This window comes from Rhinichthys klamathensis, unplaced genomic scaffold (assembly GCF_029890125.1).
Source record: "Rhinichthys klamathensis goyatoka isolate OS25496 unplaced genomic scaffold, OSU_Roscu_1.1 h1tg000379l_1, whole genome shotgun sequence".
Taxonomy (NCBI): Eukaryota; Metazoa; Chordata; class Actinopteri; order Cypriniformes; family Leuciscidae; genus Rhinichthys; species Rhinichthys klamathensis.
In genome coordinates, this window is record NW_026606886.1 from 25,001 (window position 1) to 43,647 (window position 18,647).

At 47.8% G+C, this 18,647-nt stretch overlaps 1 protein-coding gene across 1 annotated transcript in view; it reads left to right on the plus strand.

Annotated features, from left to right (window-relative positions):
• ptprsb (protein tyrosine phosphatase receptor type Sb) overlaps nucleotides 1-18,647 on the plus strand; it is a gene marked incomplete at its 5' end in the record, with an annotated part of 47,945 nt that overhangs the window by 20,549 nt on the left and 8,749 nt on the right. The window contains 7 exons of the mRNA XM_056233896.1: nucleotides 2,434-2,445; nucleotides 2,650-2,762; nucleotides 8,918-9,015; nucleotides 9,369-9,492; nucleotides 9,630-9,805; nucleotides 11,951-12,070; nucleotides 16,030-16,184. Coding sequence (XP_056089871.1) covers nucleotides 2,434-2,445; nucleotides 2,650-2,762; nucleotides 8,918-9,015; nucleotides 9,369-9,492; nucleotides 9,630-9,805; nucleotides 11,951-12,070; nucleotides 16,030-16,184 — 798 coding nt within the window. The remainder of the gene's footprint in view (nucleotides 1-2,433; nucleotides 2,446-2,649; nucleotides 2,763-8,917; nucleotides 9,016-9,368; nucleotides 9,493-9,629; nucleotides 9,806-11,950; nucleotides 12,071-16,029; nucleotides 16,185-18,647) is intronic.

Below are 18,647 nucleotides of genomic sequence, written 5' to 3' on the forward strand. Positions count from 1 at the left end.
GTGTGTGTCCAAGCGCAGGTCCTTCATCAGATCTGGATACGGCCTGGATCCGGCGAACTGCGGTAAACCTCGGGATAAACAGAGAGACTAATATTAGCGTAATATAACGCGTAGCGTAGCCAATGCAGTGTTGACAGAACCGGGCTAATATGGTCATACTTCCTGGTTCTGGTAAGAACTCGAGCGGCTGCGTTTTGGACCAGCTGTAGTTTGTTTATTAAGCGTGCAGGGGAACCACCCAGTGTGTGTGTGTGTGTGTGTGTGTGTGTAGCATGTACAGAGTGAACAGCAGCGGTCCTAGTACTGAGCCTTGTGGTACGCCATACTGAACTTGTGATCGATAAGACATCTCTTCATTTACTGCTACAAACTGATAACGGTCAGATAAGTGTGATTTAAACCATGCTAGTGCAATTCCACTAATGCCAACATAATTTCTGAGTATTTTTAAAAGAATGTTGTGGTCAATGGTATCAAATGCAGCACTAAGATCGAGTAACACTAATAGAGAGATACAACCACGATCGGATGATAAGAGCAAATCATATTAACTAACATTAAGAAAGGTGTATAAATGCTGTATAAATATATTGTTTATTGTTAGTGTATATATTACATAGTAGTGTGTATATATATTGTTCATATTAACTAATGTTATCAAATAAGACTTTCATGTAAAGTGTTAAAAACATAAAATCATATGTAGCTTCATCAGAGCTGGACTAAATAAAAAACAAATCATCTTGCAGATTCTGGATGTAAACGTATGAACACATGCAGAAATATAGACACATACAGTCAGAAAAATAAACTTAATTCAAAGGGAAAACAAGATGGCATTGGCAGATATTTGTTCTTGTCTTAATCATAAACTAAGTGCACTTACTTAATATCTTCAGTCATTTTGCTTCTTCTCCAGTAAATGTCTCTTGATTTAAGAATGTTTAGATGTTTGTGCTGGAAAACGAGACAGAAACACTGAGGAGGAACATCATTTATTACAGTTTACATACAGTAGATGTACATTTAAACTGTCACTGGAAAGGGGGAATGGGTCAGCTTACATGCAACATGTGAAATAACTATAATCATAAATAAGGAAATATGCATAAATATGATCTGCTAGTTAGGAGAAGATGTTAACTGTGCAGGAATGGTTCCTGAAGCGCTGTGTCTATGACGACAGAGAGAATAACGTGTGATTAAATATGTAGGAAGCAGCTATTTCTGGACAGGAAGATAATAGAGTCTGAGCTGAAGACTCGATCAGACGAGCCGCTCACTGATCACGAGGACCGCAGGCAAGAGGACACATTCAGTTATCTTATCATATTTCATAGATGTCATGTACATTATGTGTATATGTGAATTTTTTTTCACTTTGTTAATAAAACTGTTTAATGTTAGTTCATTAGGTCCATTAACTTTTGATTTTAATCATGTATTAGTAAATGTTGAACACTTACTTTCCACAGACTGTGATGATGACACATTTCCAGTTATTAACATTGAACATCTAGCAAAGCTTTTTATATTTTCATTTTAAAGATGAATGTTTACAAAACTATACATTGTGTTTTCTTACCTTAACATTTAATTACGGTGAACTAGTTCATTCTGCTTCGTGTGTTTCTAATTCAGCCGCTCCGTCTCATATGAACTCTATCCTGGACATTGTCTTTTGCGTTTGGAGGAAATGTGAATGCAAAAATGTGATATTTTTCCGTTCACCGTTATATAAGTTTGCCCAACTATGATGAGTTCTGCTAAACCTGTGAATGAGAAAAGACTCCGTTAACACAGACATGCAGGAGTTTAGTAATAATGAATAATAGTGCAGTGATGATGATGATGATGAGGATGATGAAGACTCTGGAATCACACTGACTAAAACGTGACACAAATGAAAACTCGTTAACACTTTACAATAAGGTTCATTAGTTAACATTAGTTTACGTATTACATTACACACTCACACACACACAAACCTGCATGCACTCTCACACACACACACATACACACACTCACACACACACATACTCACTCACACACTAACACACACACACACACACACACACACGCTGTGGCAGGGATCTGTGTTTGCCAGATTGCTGGCGTGACCTTGCTGGTGCCGGGTGGGGGGAGCGGAAACATTGGGCCGGTCCGGATGATAAACCCTTGGGTCTGATCCATCCCGGCCCTCTCCCATTTACTCCGGAACAATCCAGTCCCGCGGGATCCGTTAAACTGTCCCCGATGAAGGAGAGCGTTATCAGCAGGTGTCATGTAGCGGCTGCATGCTAATGCACTATATTGATTTCTCTCTTTCTCTCTCTCTCTCTCTCTCTCTCTCTCTCTCTCTCTCTGTGTGTGTGTGTGTGTGTGTGTGTGTGTGTGTGTGTGTGCACGGCGCGGCGTCTGATGGGACTCCAGTAAACCCGACAGGTAAGTGAGATCTGATCCTCGTCACTGAGAGAAGATTAAAGCTCTTACAGAACACCTTCAGTCGCACTCAATCCCTCTAGCCGGCTTTATTTATGTTGTTCTGCTCTTTGATTTGATTTCTGTCCATTGAGTCTAGTTAATAACTGGAGTTTCTCCACATTGTGTGTGTGTGTGTGTGTGTGTGTGTGTGTTTTCACTCATTAGCAAACGCAAGGACTCTGAGCCGGGAACCAAATGTTTGCTGAACAATGCTGAGATGATGGCTCATCATCCCACCGACCCCGTGGAGATGAGACGCATCAACTTCCAGACACCAGGTGCACACACACACACACACACACACACACACACACACACTTGGGGTGTGGCTACTGTAGCAAAGGGAGAGTTAGGGGCGTGGCTACTGTAGCAGAGGGAGAGTTAGGGGAGTGGCTACTGTAGCAGAGGGAGAGTTTGGGGAGTGGCTACTGTAGCAGAGGGAGAGTTAGGGGAGTGGCTACTGTAGCAGAGGGAGAGTTTGGGGAGTGGCTACTGTAGCAGAGGGAGAGTTTGGGGAGTGGCTACTGTAGCAGAGGGAGAGTTTGGGGAGTGGCTACTGTAGCAGAGGGAGAGTTTGGGGAGTGGCTACTGTAGCAGAGGGAGAGTTTGGGGAGTGGCTACTGTAGCAGAGGGAGAGTTTGGGGAGTGGCTACTGTAGCAGAGGGAGAGTTAGGGGAATGGCTACTGTAGCAGAGGGAGAGTTTGGGGAGTGGCTACTGTAGCAGAGGGAGAGTTTGGGGAGTGGCTACTGTAGCAGAGGGAGAGTTTGGGGAGTGGCTACTGTAGCAGAGGGAGAGTTTGGGGAGTGGCTACTGTAGCAGACTGAGAGTTTGGGGAGTGGCTACTGTAGCAGAGGGAGAGTTTGGGGAGTGGCTACTGTAGCAGAGGGAGAGTTAGGGGAATGGCTACTGTAGCAGAGGGAGAGTTTGGGGAGTGGCTACTGTAGCAGAGGGAGAGTTTGGGGAGTGGCTACTGTAGCAGACTGAGAGTTTGGGGAGTGGCTACTGTAGCAGAGGGAGAGTTTGGGGAGTGGCTACTGTAGCAGAGGGAGAGTTTGGGGAGTGGCTACTGTAGCAGACTGAGAGTTTGGGGAGTGGCTACTGTAGCAGAGGGAGAGTTTGGGGAGTGGCTACTGTAGCAGAGGGAGAGTTTGGGGAGTGGCTACAGTAGCAGACTGAGAGTTTGGGGAGTGGCTAGTGTAGCAGACTGAGAGTTAGGGGAGTGGCTACTGTAGCAGAGGGAGAGTTAGGGGAGTGGCTACTGTAGCAGAGGGAGAGTTAGGGGAGTGGCTACTGTAGCAGAGGGAGAGTTTGGGGAGTGGATACTGTAGCAGAGGGAGAGTTAGGGGAGTGGCTACTGTAGCAGAGGGAGAGTTGGGGGCGTGGCTACTGTAGCAGACTGAGAGTTTGGGGAGTGGCTACTGTAGCAGAGGGAGAGTTTGGGGAGTGGCTACTGTAGCAGAGGGAGAGTTGGGGGCGTGGCTACTGTAGCAGACTGAGAGTTTGGGGAGTGGCTACTGTAGCAAAGGGAGAGTTTGGGAGTGGCTACTGTAGCAGAGGGAGAGTTAGGGGAGTGGCTACTGTAGCAGACTGAGAGTTTGGGGAGTGGCTACTGTAGCAGAGGGAGAGTTAGGGGTGTGGCTACTGTAGCAGAGGGAGAGTTTGAGGAGTGGCTACTGTAGCAGAGGGAGAGTTGGGGGCGTGGCTACTGTAGCAGACTGAGAGTTTGGGGAGTGGCTACTGTAGCAGAGGGAGAGTTTGGGGAGTGGCTACTGTAGCAGAGGGAGAGTTGGGGGCGTGGCTACTGTAGCAGACTGAGAGTTTGGGGAGTGGCTACTGTAGCAAAGGGAGAGTTTGGGAGTGGCTACTGTAGCAGAGGGAGAGTTAGGGGAGTGGCTACTGTAGCAGACTGAGAGTTTGGGGAGTGGCTACTGTAGCAGAGGGAGAGTTAGGGGAGTGGCTACTGTAGCAGAGGGAGAGTTTGGGGAGTGGCTACTGTAGCAGAGGGAGAGTTTGGGGAGTGGCTACTGTAGCAGACTGAGAGTTTGGGGAGTGGCTACTGTAGCAGAGGGAGAGTTTGGGGAGTGGCTACTGTAGCAGAGGGAGAGTTAGGGGAATGGCTACTGTAGCAGAGGGAGAGTTTGGGGAGTGGCTACTGTAGCAGAGGGAGAGTTTGGGGAGTGGCTACTGTAGCAGACTGAGAGTTTGGGGAGTGGCTACTGTAGCAGAGGGAGAGTTTGGGGAGTGGCTACTGTAGCAGAGGGAGAGTTTGGGGAGTGGCTACTGTAGCAGACTGAGAGTTTGGGGAGTGGCTACTGTAGCAGAGGGAGAGTTTGGGGAGTGGCTACTGTAGCAGAGGGAGAGTTTGGGGAGTGGCTACAGTAGCAGACTGAGAGTTTGGGGAGTGGCTAGTGTAGCAGACTGAGAGTTAGGGGAGTGGCTACTGTAGCAGAGGGAGAGTTAGGGGAGTGGCTACTGTAGCAGAGGGAGAGTTAGGGGAGTGGCTACTGTAGCAGAGGGAGAGTTTGGGGAGTGGATACTGTAGCAGAGGGAGAGTTAGGGGAGTGGCTACTGTAGCAGAGGGAGAGTTGGGGGCGTGGCTACTGTAGCAGACTGAGAGTTTGGGGAGTGGCTACTGTAGCAGAGGGAGAGTTTGGGGAGTGGCTACTGTAGCAGAGGGAGAGTTGGGGGCGTGGCTACTGTAGCAGACTGAGAGTTTGGGGAGTGGCTACTGTAGCAAAGGGAGAGTTTGGGAGTGGCTACTGTAGCAGAGGGAGAGTTAGGGGAGTGGCTACTGTAGCAGACTGAGAGTTTGGGGAGTGGCTACTGTAGCAGAGGGAGAGTTAGGGGTGTGGCTACTGTAGCAGAGGGAGAGTTTGAGGAGTGGCTACTGTAGCAGAGGGAGAGTTGGGGGCGTGGCTACTGTAGCAGACTGAGAGTTTGGGGAGTGGCTACTGTAGCAGAGGGAGAGTTTGGGGAGTGGCTACTGTAGCAGAGGGAGAGTTGGGGGCGTGGCTACTGTAGCAGACTGAGAGTTTGGGGAGTGGCTACTGTAGCAAAGGGAGAGTTTGGGAGTGGCTACTGTAGCAGAGGGAGAGTTAGGGGAGTGGCTACTGTAGCAGACTGAGAGTTTGGGGAGTGGCTACTGTAGCAGAGGGAGAGTTAGGGGTGTGGCTACTGTAGCAGAGGGAGAGTTTGAGGAGTGGCTACTGTAGCAGAGGGAGAGTTTGGGGAGTGGATACTGTAGTAGAGGGAGAGTTTGGGGAGTGGCTACTGTAGCAGAGGGAGAGTTTGGGGAGTGGCTACTGTAGCAGAGGGAGAGTTTGGGGAGTGGCTACTGTAGCAGAGGGAGAGTTTGGGGAGTGGCTACTGTAGCAGAGGGAGAGTTGGGGGCGTGGCTACTGTAGCAGACTGAGAGTTTGGGGAGTGGCTACTGTAGCAAAGGGAGAGTTTGGGAGTGGCTACTGTAGCAGAGGGAGAGTTGGGGGCGTGGCTACTGTAGCAGACTGAGAGTTTGGGGAGTGGCTACTGTAGCAAAGGGAGAGTTTGGGAGTGGCTACTGTAGCAGAGGGAGAGTTTGGGGAGTGGCTACTGTAGCAGAGGGAGAGTTAGGGGAGTGGCTACTGTAGCAGAGGGAGAGTTTGGGGAGTGGCTACTGTAGCAGAGGGAGAGTTAGGGGAGTGGCTACTGTAGCAGACTAAGAGTTAGGGGAGTGGCTACTGTAGCAGAGGGAGAGTTTGGGGAGTGGCTACTGTAGCAGAGGGAGAGTTTGGGGAGTGGCTAATGTAGCAGAGGGAGAGTTAGGGGAGTGGCTACTGTAGCAGGGGGAGAGTTTGGGGAGTGGCTACTGTAGCAGAGGGAGAGTTTGGGGAGTGGCTACTGTAGCAGACTGAGAGTTTGGGGAGTGGCTACTGTAGCAGAGGGAGAGTTTGGGGAGTGGCTACTGTAGCAGAGGGAGAGTTTGGGGAGTGGCTACTGTAGCAGACTGAGAGTTTGGGGAGTGGCTACTGTAGCAGAGGGAGAGTTTGGGGAGTGGCTACTGTAGCAGAGGGAGAGTTTGGGGAGTGGCTACTGTAGCAGACTGAGAGTTTGGGGAGTGGCTACTGTAGCAGAGGGAGAGTTTGGGGAGTGGCTACTGTAGCAGAGGGAGAGTTTGGGGAGTGGCTACTGTAGCAGAGGGAGAGTTGGGGGCGTGGCTACTGTAGCAGACTGAGAGTTTGGGGAGTGGCTACTGTAGCAAAGGGAGAGTTTGGGAGTGGCTACTGTAGCAGAGGGAGAGTTGGGGGCGTGGCTACTGTAGCAGACTGAGAGTTTGGGGAGTGGCTACTGTAGCAAAGGGAGAGTTTGGGAGTGGCTACTGTAGCAGAGGGAGAGTTTGGGGAGTGGCTACTGTAGCAGAGGGAGAGTTAGGGGAGTGGCTACTGTAGCAGAGGGAGAGTTTGGGGAGTGGCTACTGTAGCAGAGGGAGAGTTAGGGGAGTGGCTACTGTAGCAGACTAAGAGTTAGGGGAGTGGCTACTGTAGCAGAGGGAGAGTTTGGGGAGTGGCTACTGTAGCAGAGGGAGAGTTTGGGGAGTGGCTACTGTAGCAGAGGGAGAGTTAGGGGAGTGGCTACTGTAGCAGAGGGAGAGTTTGGGGAGTGGCTACTGTAGCAGAGGGAGAGTTTGGGGAGTGGCTACTGTAGCAGACTGAGAGTTTGGGGAGTGGCTACTGTAGCAGAGGGAGAGTTTGGGGAGTGGCTACTGTAGCAGAGGGAGAGTTTGGGGAGTGGCTTCTGTAGCAGACTGAGAGTTTGGGGAGTGGCTACTGTAGCAGAGTGAGAGTTTGGGGAGTGGCTACTGTAGCAGAGGGAGAGTTTGGGGAGTGGCTACTGTAGCAGACTGAGAGTTTGGGGAGTGGCTAGTGTAGCAGACTGAGAGTTAGGGGAGTGGCTACTGTAGCAGAGGGAGAGTTAGGGGAGTGGCTACTGTAGCAGAGGGAGAGTTAGGGGAGTGGCTACTGTAGCAGAGGGAGAGTTAGGGGAGTGGCTACTGTAGCAGAGGGAGAGTTTGGGGAGTGGATACTGTAGCAGAGGGAGAGTTAGGGGAGTGGCTACTGTAGCAGAGGGAGAGTTTGGGGAGTGGCTACTGTAGCAGAGGGAGAGTTGGGGGCGTGGCTACTGTAGCAGACTGAGAGTTTGGGGAGTGGCTACTGTAGCAGAGGGAGAGTTTGGGGAGTGGCTACTGTAGCAGAGGGATAGTTGGGGGCGTGGCTACTGTAGCAGACTGAGAGTTTGGGGAGTGGCTACTGTAGCAAAGGGAGAGTTTGGGAGTAGCTACTGTAGCAGAGGGAGAGTTAGGGGAGTGGCTACTGTAGCAGACAGAGTTTAGGGAGTGGCTACTGTAGCAGAGGGAGAGTTAGGGGTGTGGCTACTGTAGCAGAGGGAGAGTTTGAGGAGTGGCTACTGTAGCAGAGGGAGAGTTTGGGGAGTGGATACTGTAGCAGAGGGAGAGTTTGGGGAGTGGCTACTGTAGCAGAGGGAGAGTTTGGGGAGTGGCTACTGTAGCAGAGGGAGAGTTTGGGGAGTGGCTACTGTAGCAGAGGGAGAGTTTGGGGAGTGGCTACTGTAGCAGAGGGAGAGTTGGGGGCATGGCTACTGTAGCAGACTGAGAGTTTGGGGAGTGGCTACTGTAGCAAAGGGAGAGTTCGGGAGTGGCTACTGTAGCAGAGGGAGAGTTAGGGGAGTGGCTACTGTAGCAGAGGGAGAGTTGGGGGCGTGGCTACTGTAGCAGACTGAGAGTTTGGGGAGTGGCTACTGTAGCAAAGGGAGAGTTTGGGAGTGGCTACTGTAGCAGAGGGAGAGTTTGGGGAGTGGCTACTGTAGCAGAGGGAGAGTTTGGGGAGTGGCTACTGTAGCAGACTAAGAGTTTGGGGAGTGGGTACTGTAGCAGAGGGAGAGTTAGGGGAGTGGCTACTGTAGCAGAGGGAGAGTTTGGGGAGTGGCTACTGTAGCAAAGGGAGAGTTAGGGGAGTGGCTACTGTAGCAGAGGGAGAGTTAGGGGAGTGGCTAAAATATGCAGTATTTTTGTATTTCTGCTAGAGCCACTAGTGCTGCAGAAACAACATACTTCACCTTTAAGTTTTAGTTTATTAAAAGTCTGGGAATTTTAGTCTAGTTTAATTCAGAAGAAAAAGCTTGTCAATAAACACTTTTAAACACTAATAGTCAGCATTCTCACAATAACAGAATGATTCCTTCACTGAGCATTCTGAGATTGAAGAAGGCAGAATAACTTATCAGGATTGAATTATAGCCTCTGTAGGCAGCACACGAGGTGTTGTGACACTTACTAGGTGTTCCAGCTCTTCTGGTGACGGCACTCATGTGTGATTCACACGCACATACGGGTTTGTAGGCCATCTCCATGACGACAGCTGTGACCTTTGCCCCCGCAGGTATGATGAGTCACCCCCCCATCCCCATCTCTGATCTGCCCGAACACACGGAGCGCCTGAAGGCCAACGACAACCTGCATCTGTCACAGGAGTACGAGGTGAGGAACGCAGAGAGACAGGGGAGATAGAGTGACCTTCATCACATGTTCTGTTCTTCAGACGGTGTTTTATTAACTAGAGTTGTGTGTGTGTGTGTGTGTGTGTGTGTGTGAGTGTGTGTGTGTGTGTGTGTGTGGATAGGAAGGTGTTAAGTTAATGCTGTTAGACACGTTTGGTGTGAGTCCTCTTACTGTCTCATGCTGCAAAAGAACAAAACAGACATCAAACAGCAGAAAGATAGATAGATAGATAGATAGATAGATAGATAGATAGATAGATAGATAGATAGATAGATAGATAGATAGATAGATAGATAGATAACTCTCTCACTCTCTCTCTTTCTCTCTCTCAGTCGATTGATCCTGGTCAGCAGTTCACATGGGAACACTCGAACCTGGAGGTGAACAAGCCGAAGAACCGCTACGCTAACGTGATCGCGTACGACCACACGCGTGTGATCCTCGCGCCGGCAGACGGTACGAACACCGACTCTCATCAGACTGTGTGTGTGTGTGTGTGTGTCCGGACCGGGCGTTCTGCTCTTCCATGAGTCAATGATCTACTGGAAGACTATATAAACGACACACTTCACATTCCCTGTTCTCTCCGCTAGGCATTATGGGTAGTGACTACATCAACGCGAACTACATCGACGGCTACCGGAAGCAGAACGCGTACATCGCCACGCAGGGGCCGCTGCCCGAGAGCTTCGGGGACTTCTGGAGGATGGTGTGGGAGCAGAGAGCCGCGTCCGTCGTCATGATGACCAAACTCGAGGAGAAGTCGCGGGTGAGAGAGAGAGGCCAGTTATCATGAACTCACTGCTTGTTCTTCACTGTTATTGTGAAGTGTGCTTGAGCTCGAGAAAGGCACTATGTAAATTAAACATTGTTATTTAAGAGCCGTTGTGCCGCTGCTTATATTGATCACACAGTAAAACTGCCCAAACCCAGTGTGTGTGAGAGTCTGAAGCGTCACTGGTGGCCGTCGTCCGGCTCCACTTCACACACGCAGAGACAGAGGATTATAGGATGAGCTCGTTTATACCACACTTTATTACACGGCTCTGTGGAATACTTGATTCCAGTGCTATACACTCGCTAGAAACCGTTTCTCTTCGTGGAAGTTTTGCTTTTGGTGAGCTAATAAAATATTAAAACTCGAATCAATATTTTGTGTACAGTTATTTAATTATGCCATCCAGTATCGTGGACTCGCTCTCTCTTGTTTCATACAAACGCAGCGGCGGCCATTTTATGACTATTGTTTTGTACACTGTTGGATTATAAAATACAAACAGGTACGATTTTAAAACAGTTTAATCTGAAATCAATATCTCTGATCTGCATAATTATTTGTGTTGAAATGCTGTGTAATAAGTGTTCTGACTGTATACCGTATCTCTTAAATGTCCGCTTCGCGTCGGGGTCTTCATCACCCTGTCGGGGGTTATTCTGAGATAACAACCGGCGGGATGAACATTATTCCTTACATATTCAACAGGAAGAACAGCAGTAACACGTCATCACACTATTGCTACATCATCACGCTATTGCTACATCATCACGCTATTGCTACATCATTACGCTATTGCTACATCATCACGCTATTGCTACATCATCACGCTATTCCTACATCATCACGCTATTGCTACATCATTACGCTCTTGCTACATCATTACGCTATTGCTACATCATTACGCTCTTGCTACATCATCACGCTATTGCTACATCATTACGCTCTTGCTACATCATCACGCTATTGCTACATCATTACGCTATTGCTACATCATCACGCTATTGCTACATCATTACGCTCTTGCTACATCATCACGCTATTGCTACATCATCACGCTATTGCTACATCATTACGCTCTTGCTACATCATCACGCTATTGCTACATCATTACGCTATTGCTACATCATTACGCTATTGCTACATCATTACGCTATTGCTACATCATTACGCTATTGCTACATCATTACGCTATTGCTACATCATCACGCTATTGCTACATGATCACGCTATTGCTACATCATTACGCTATTGCTACATCATTACGCTATTGCTACTGCATCATCACGCTATTGCTACATCATCACGCTATTGCTACATCATCACGCTATTGCTACATCATTACGCTCTTGCTACATCATCACGCTATTGCTACATCATCACACTATTGCTACATCATTACGCTCTTGCTACATCATCACGCTATTGCTACATCATTACGCTATTGCTACATCATTACGCTATTGCTACATCATTACGCTATTGCTACATCATCACGCTATTGCTACATGATCACGCTATTGCTACATCATTACGCTATTGCTACATCATTACGCTATTGCTACATCATTACGCTATTGCTGCATCATCACGCTATTGCTACATCATCACGCTATTGCTACAACATTACACTATTGCTACATCATTACGCTATTTCCTACATCATTACGCTATTGGTACATCATTACGCTATTGCTACATCATTACGCTATTGCTACGCTATTGCTACATCATCACGCTATTGCTACATCATCACGCTATTGCTACAACATTACACTATTGCTACATCATTACGCTATTGCTACATCATTACGCTATTGCTACAACATTACACTATTGCTACATCATCACGCTATTGCTACATCATTACGCTATTGCTACATCATTACGCTATTGCTACATCATCACGCTATTGCTACATCATTACGCTATTGCTACATCATTACGCTATTGCTACATCATCACGCTATTGCTACATCATTACGCTATTGCTACATCATTACGCTATTTCTACATCGAGCTCAATCGGGTCGATTAAGCAGTTTACATGAAGGCTTTCAGTGCGATTGAGCCATCAATACATTACTAACGGATGATTTGGTTCAGCTGATCTTCATGTCATGTGTTCCTCTGGTTTAGATCAAGTGTGACCAGTACTGGCCCAGCCGCGGCACGGACTCGTACGGGGCGGTTCAGGTCTCTCTGCTGGACACCATGGAGCTGGCCACGTTCTGTGTGCGAACCTTCTCTCTGCATAAGGTGAGGCGCGCTCACGTCTATATGAGTGCAGCGGTTTACACAGCTCACGGTTTACACAGCTCACGGTTTACATAGCTCACGGTTTACACAGCTCACGGTTTACACAGCTCACGGTTTACACAGCTCACGGTTTACACAGCTCACGGTTTACACAGCTCACGGTTTACACAGCTCACGGTTTACACAGCTCACGGTTTACGTAGCTCGCGGTTTACACAGCTCACGGTTTACATAGCTCACGGTTTACACAGCTCACGGTTTACACAGCTCACGGTTTACACAGCTCACGGTTTACGTAGCTCGCGGTTTACATAGCTCACGGTTTACATAGCTCATGGTTTACATAGCTCACGGTTTACACAGCTCGCGGTTTACACAGCTCACGATTTACACAGCTCACGGTTTACGTAGCTCGCGGTTTACACAGCTCACGGTTTACATAGCTCACGGTTTACGTAGCTCGCGGTTTACATAGCTCACGGTTTACATAGCTCACGGTTTACATAGCTCACGGTTTACACAGCTCACGGTTTACACAGCTCACGGTTTACATAGCTCACGGTTTACACAGCTCACGGTTTACACAGCTCACGGTTTACACAGCTCACGGTTTACGTAGCTCACGGTTTACACAGCTCACGGTTTACACAGCTCACGGTTTACACAGCTCACGGTTTACATAGCTCACGGTTTACATAGCTCACGGTTTACACAGCTCACGGTTTACACAGCTCACGGTTTACACAGCTCACGGTTTACACAGCTCACGGTTTACACAGCTCGCGGTTTACACAGCTCACGGTTTACACAGCTCACGGTTTACACAGCTCACGGTTTACACAGCTCGCGGTTTACACAGCTCACGGTTTACACAGCTCACGGTTTACATAGCTCACGGTTTACACAGCTCACGGTTTACGTAGCTCACGGTTTATGTAGCTCACGGTTTACACAGCTCGCGGTTTACGTAGCTCACGGTTTACGTAGCTCGCGGTTTACATAGCTCACGGTTTACATAGCTCACGGTTTACACAGCTCACGGTTTACGTAGCTCACGGTTTACACAGCTCACGGTTTACACAGCTCACGGTTTACGTAGCTCACGGTTTACGTAGCTCGCGGTTTACGTAGCTCACGGTTTACATAGCTCACGGTTTACACAGCTCACGGTTTACACAGCTCACGGTTTACGTAGCTCACGGTTTACGTAGCTCGCGGTTTACACAGCTCACGGTTTACGTAGCTCACGGTTTACACAGCTCACGGTTTACGTAGCTCACGGTTTACACAGCTCACGGTTTACACAGCTCACGGTTTACACAGCTCACGGTTTACACAGCTCACGGTTTACACAGCTCACGGTTTACACAGCTCACGGTTTACATAGCTCATGGTTTACACAGCTCACGGTTTACGTAGCTCGCGGTTTACATAGCTCACGGTTTACATAGCTCACGGTTTACACAGCTCACGGTTTACGTAGCTCACGGTTTACACAGCTCACGATTTACACAGCTCACGGTTTACGTAGCTCGCGGTTTACACAGCTCACGGTTTACGTAGCTCGCGGTTTACACAGCTCACGGTTTACATAGCTCACGGTTTACATAGCTCACGGTTTACACAGCTCACGGTTTACACAGCTCACGGTTTACACAGCTCGCGGTTTACACAGCTCACGGTTTACATAGCTCACGGTTTACATAGCTCACGGTTTACACAGCTCACGGTTTACGTAGCTCACGGTTTACACAGCTCACGGTTTACAAAGATCACGGTTTACACAGCTCACGGTTTACACAGCTCGCGGTTTACAAAGCTCACGGTTTACACAGCTCACGGTTTACATAGCTCACGGTTTACACAGCTCACGGTTTACACATCTCACGGTTTACACAGCTCGCGGTTTACACAGCTCACGGTTTACATAGCTCACGGTTTACACAGCTCACGGTTTACACAGCTCACGGTTTACACAGCTCGCGGTTTACACAGCTCACGGTTTACATAGCTCACGGTTTACATAGCTCACGGTTTACACAGCTCACGGTTTACGTAGCTCACGGTTTACACAGCTCACGGTTTACAAAGATCACGGTTTACACAGCTCACGGTTTACACAGCTCGCGGTTTACAAAGCTCACGGTTTACACAGCTCGCGGTTTACACAGCTCACGGTTTACACAGCTCACGGTTTACGTAGCTCACGGTTTACAAAGCTCACGGTTTACAAAGCTCACGGTTTACACAGCTCACGGTTTACACAGCTTGCGGTTTACAAAGCTCACGGTTTACACAGCTCACGGTTTACACAGCTCACGGTTTACACAGCTCACGGTTTACGTAGCTCACGGTTTACACAGCTCACGGTTTACACAGCTCACGGTTTACACAGCTCACGGTTTACAAAGCTCACGGTTTACAAAGCTCACGGTTTACACAGCTCACGGTTTACACAGCTCACGGTTTACACAGCTCACGGTTTACACAGCTCACGGTTTACGTAGCTCACGGTTTACAAAGCTCACGGTTTACAAAGCTCACGGTTTACACAGCTCACGGTTTACACAGCTCGCGGTTTACAAAGCTCACGGTTTACACAGCTCACGGTTTACACAGCTCACGGTTTACACAGCGTACGGTTTACGTAGCTCACGGTTTACACAGCTCACGGTTTACACAGCTCACGGTTTACACAGCTCACGGTTTACAAAGCTCACGGTTTACACAGCTCACGGTTTACACAGCTCACGGTTTACACAGCTCACGGTTTACACAGCTCGCGGTTTACACAGCTCGCGGTTTACACAGCTCACGGTTTACACAGCTCGCGGTTTACAAAGCTCACGGTTTACACAGCTCACGGTTTACACAGCTCACGGTTTACACAGCTCACGGTTTACACAGCTCACGGTTTACACAGCTCACGGTTTACACAGCTCACGGTTCGGTTAGTCTCATGGTTTAAGTTCACGGTTTCTGCAAGGTTCGGTGTGTGCTGTGTTCAGGGAAAAGAGGACTACTGTTGAAATAAAAATAAAGAAAATAAGAACAAATAATCAAACTACAAGCAACAGCACAAATAAATACAATATACAATAGATACTAATAAAATAAACTGTTCTTTTCAGGTTTTTCAGGCAGGTCTAACGGTAGTTTTCAGGTACAGAAATTGAATAAAGTGATCAAATGTAAAATAACTTTGCAAAAGTTTTTAAAAGTTACAAAAGCTATTCAATCCAGAGCTTTGAGTGATTTCCTTGTCTTTTGTTGTTTGATTAACATTAAATACCCAGACTGCAGTAATATTAGGCTGCTGTCCCTTTAAGAGATAACGCACTGGTCCAGTTCACTGATGCTGATACACGTGCGCTGTCTTCCTCCACTGTGTAAGGCATAACAGACCGTCTGCTAGGATTCTCATCAAGAGTGACTCTGACCCTGGTGTTTTCCTCATCAGAACGGGTGTAACGAGAAGCAGTGTGTGTGTGTGTGTGTGTGTGTGTCGTACAGTGTGTGTGTGTGTGTGTGAGGGACTCTGACCCTGGTGTTTTCCTCATCAGAACGGGTGTAATGAGAGGCAGTGTGTGTGTGTGTGTGTGTGTGTGTGTGTCGTACAGTGTGTGTGTTTGTGTGTGTGTGTGTGAGGGAGTCTGACCCTGGTGTTTTCCTCATCAAAACGGGTGTAACGAGAGGCAGTGTGTGTGTGTGTGTGTGTGTGTGTGTGAGACTCTGACCCTGGTGTTTTCCTCATCAGAACGGGTGTAACTAGAGGAAAGGCAGTGTGTGTGTCGTACAGTGTGTGTGTGTGTGTGTGTGTGTCGTACAGTGTGTGTGTGTGTGTGTGTGTGTGTGTCGTACAGTGTGTGTGTGTGTGTTGTACAGTGTGTGTGTGTGTGTGTGTGTGTGTGTGTGTGTGTGTGTGTGAGTGACTCTGACCCTGGTGTTTTCCTCATCAGAACGGCTGTAACGAGAGGAGGGAAGTCCGACAGTTCCAGTTTACAGCTTGGCCCGACCACGGCGTTCCCGAATATCCCACTCCATTCCTGGCCTTCCTCCGCAGGGTGAAAGCCTGCAACCCTCCCGACGCCGGCCCCGTCATCGTCCACTGCAGGTCAGAGTTCAAGTCCAACCTTCATTTATACAGCGCTTTTAACAATACGGGCTGCCTCAAACAGCTTTACGGCGAAAGACATGATAAGATAGCTGTGAGCAAAAACACGTCGTTTTAGTGTGTGTGCCTTTAAATGCAAATGAGCTTTAGCTCCGCCTCCGTTCAGAAGAGGGCGGAGCTTCAGAGACTCCGGCAATAACAACACAGGCCGATCTCACTGATCCAGAGTCAGGAGTAACAGCAGCGAGTGCAGCCTTACGGAGAGACTCAGGGAGAGCTTCACTTTTACACGTTTCTGAATGTTAGCGGAGACATTTCTGTAGTTGTTGTGGAGTTACACTGATCATCTCCTCATCATGTTGAACTCTTCCACAAGTGTCCACAGTTCCTGAGGTGTTTATAAGACAGCGCTGACATGTTCTGGTCAATAGTGTTCAGTGTCGTCTGTGCTCGACCACAGAACAGTTTCAGGCTTTGCTGGATCTTCTCCAGTGCGTTAGAACTGGTCTCTGTTGGCGCTCGCCGAACCCACTGGTCACTGGTGTGTGTAAACGTGCAGATTAAGGGCCGGGAATATTATAATAAGATCCTCTTCATACGGCAGAAGGAGAGAAATCTGATCGGCTTATTTTAGACATGCTCTCAGAGAAAGCCTCACCAGAACACAGTTACTGGGTTTCACTGATCACGTGTTCTGTGTCGGCAGAAGAACCCGATTACAGCGCTCACACACGGAGAAAGCCAGATTTTCATGATATGTCACCTTTAAAGTAACAGAGTGTTTAGGCTTTACAGCAGATCTAGAATAAAGTTATTGTCCAGATAAAGTTAGTTTTGATTGATTCACTTCCATTGTAAAGATCATTAGTGATTAACTTAGCGGCCGCTAACACGACACCGCTCTACTGAAGACAGACACTGTTAATGTGTTCCGGCCGCTCATTCACACACAGTGTTTGAGCTCGAGAACACACACTCTGAAACAGGGTCCAAGTTTAGAAAACGTGATCATCTCTGTGTAAACTTCAAAAACATAAATCTGTGAAACGCTGGCGGCGCACATGCGTATCACGTGTTTAGTCTATAGGTGTGTGTGTGTTTGAATATATATATGTGTGCGCAGGCGTGTCTTTCTTTACAAAGTGACATCGCCAAATTGCTTGTCTGGCCTTAAAAATGTATAATACAGAATTTGTAGTTGTTTCCGCGGATGTGAACTGGAATCATTGATGATGTGTGTCTGGACAGAGGAGAAGAGGAGGCGTTCACAGGGAGAGACTAGCATTAGCATTAGCGTAGAGGCCGTTCTTCTCGTGATGCAGCGAGTACATCGGGTGTTCAAGCCTTCACTGGCTCTCGAACGCTTCTGTTCCACATCGATCCGTGCGTCTTCCCCGGGCCGAGGAGAACGCGCTGTAAACACTGGTGTGTGTGTGTGTGTGTGTGTGTGTGTGTTATTCCCTCTCGAACGCTCCAGCTTGCAGGGTAAGACTCTTCTGCTTGTTATATAAGAGTTGCTGTATTCCTGCCTTTATTGAGGCTCTCGAGACGAAACTAGTGTGTCCTCAAAGCTCAGACAAACGCTCGTGAAGCTTCAAAGCTGGAGAATCATTCGCTTCAGATCCAGAGTCGCACGATTCCAGTAAACGTGGATTTTGTTTCGTCATAACTGATTAGAAGCGTTTCATGAGGGCGATGATCTCGGTGAACCCATAAACCAGCATTTATATGGTTTATACCTGATCTCAGATCAGTTTTAGACATTTGTAGACATTTTTAACACACATTTGTATAATAAGAAGTAAGAGTTGTAGTTAATAGACTATTATTGGCCTTTAAAAAGCCCTACAATTTAATTAAAAAGCACATATTATACATGCACTTAATATTTAATGGTATTAGATGGTTTGTTAATTGCTGTTAAAAAAATTATTTTCAGTAAAACATTTGCAATTGTTTTTAAAAGGTGTTTTTACATGCAGTTTTCGTTGCATTTACACCGTCTGACCAGCAGGAGTCGCCAGCGTGTGCCGCTCACACCGACTCAAAACAGGGAATCATTTTGAGAACCAATTGGTTCAATTGATTCAGAGTTTCTCCCATCACTATCAGAGATTCATCTGGTGCTGATCTGAACCTCACAGCTTCAGGTTCTGGTTCTGGTCTCGACCGGGTCTCTGACTCGCTGAGGTTCTGCTGGGATTCACTGGGTTCATTGAGGACGAGGGTTTGTGAAAGTGAGCTGAAGTTCAGAAGATTCAACCTTTTGCTGCAGTGCAGTGTGATGTTGCTGACCAGTGTCTGTGGTCTCAATACTGATGCTCACACACACACACACACACACACACACACACACTCACTCACTCACTCACTCACTCACACACACACACACACACACACACACACACACACACACACACTCACTCACTCACTCACTCAAACTCACTCTCTCTCACACACACA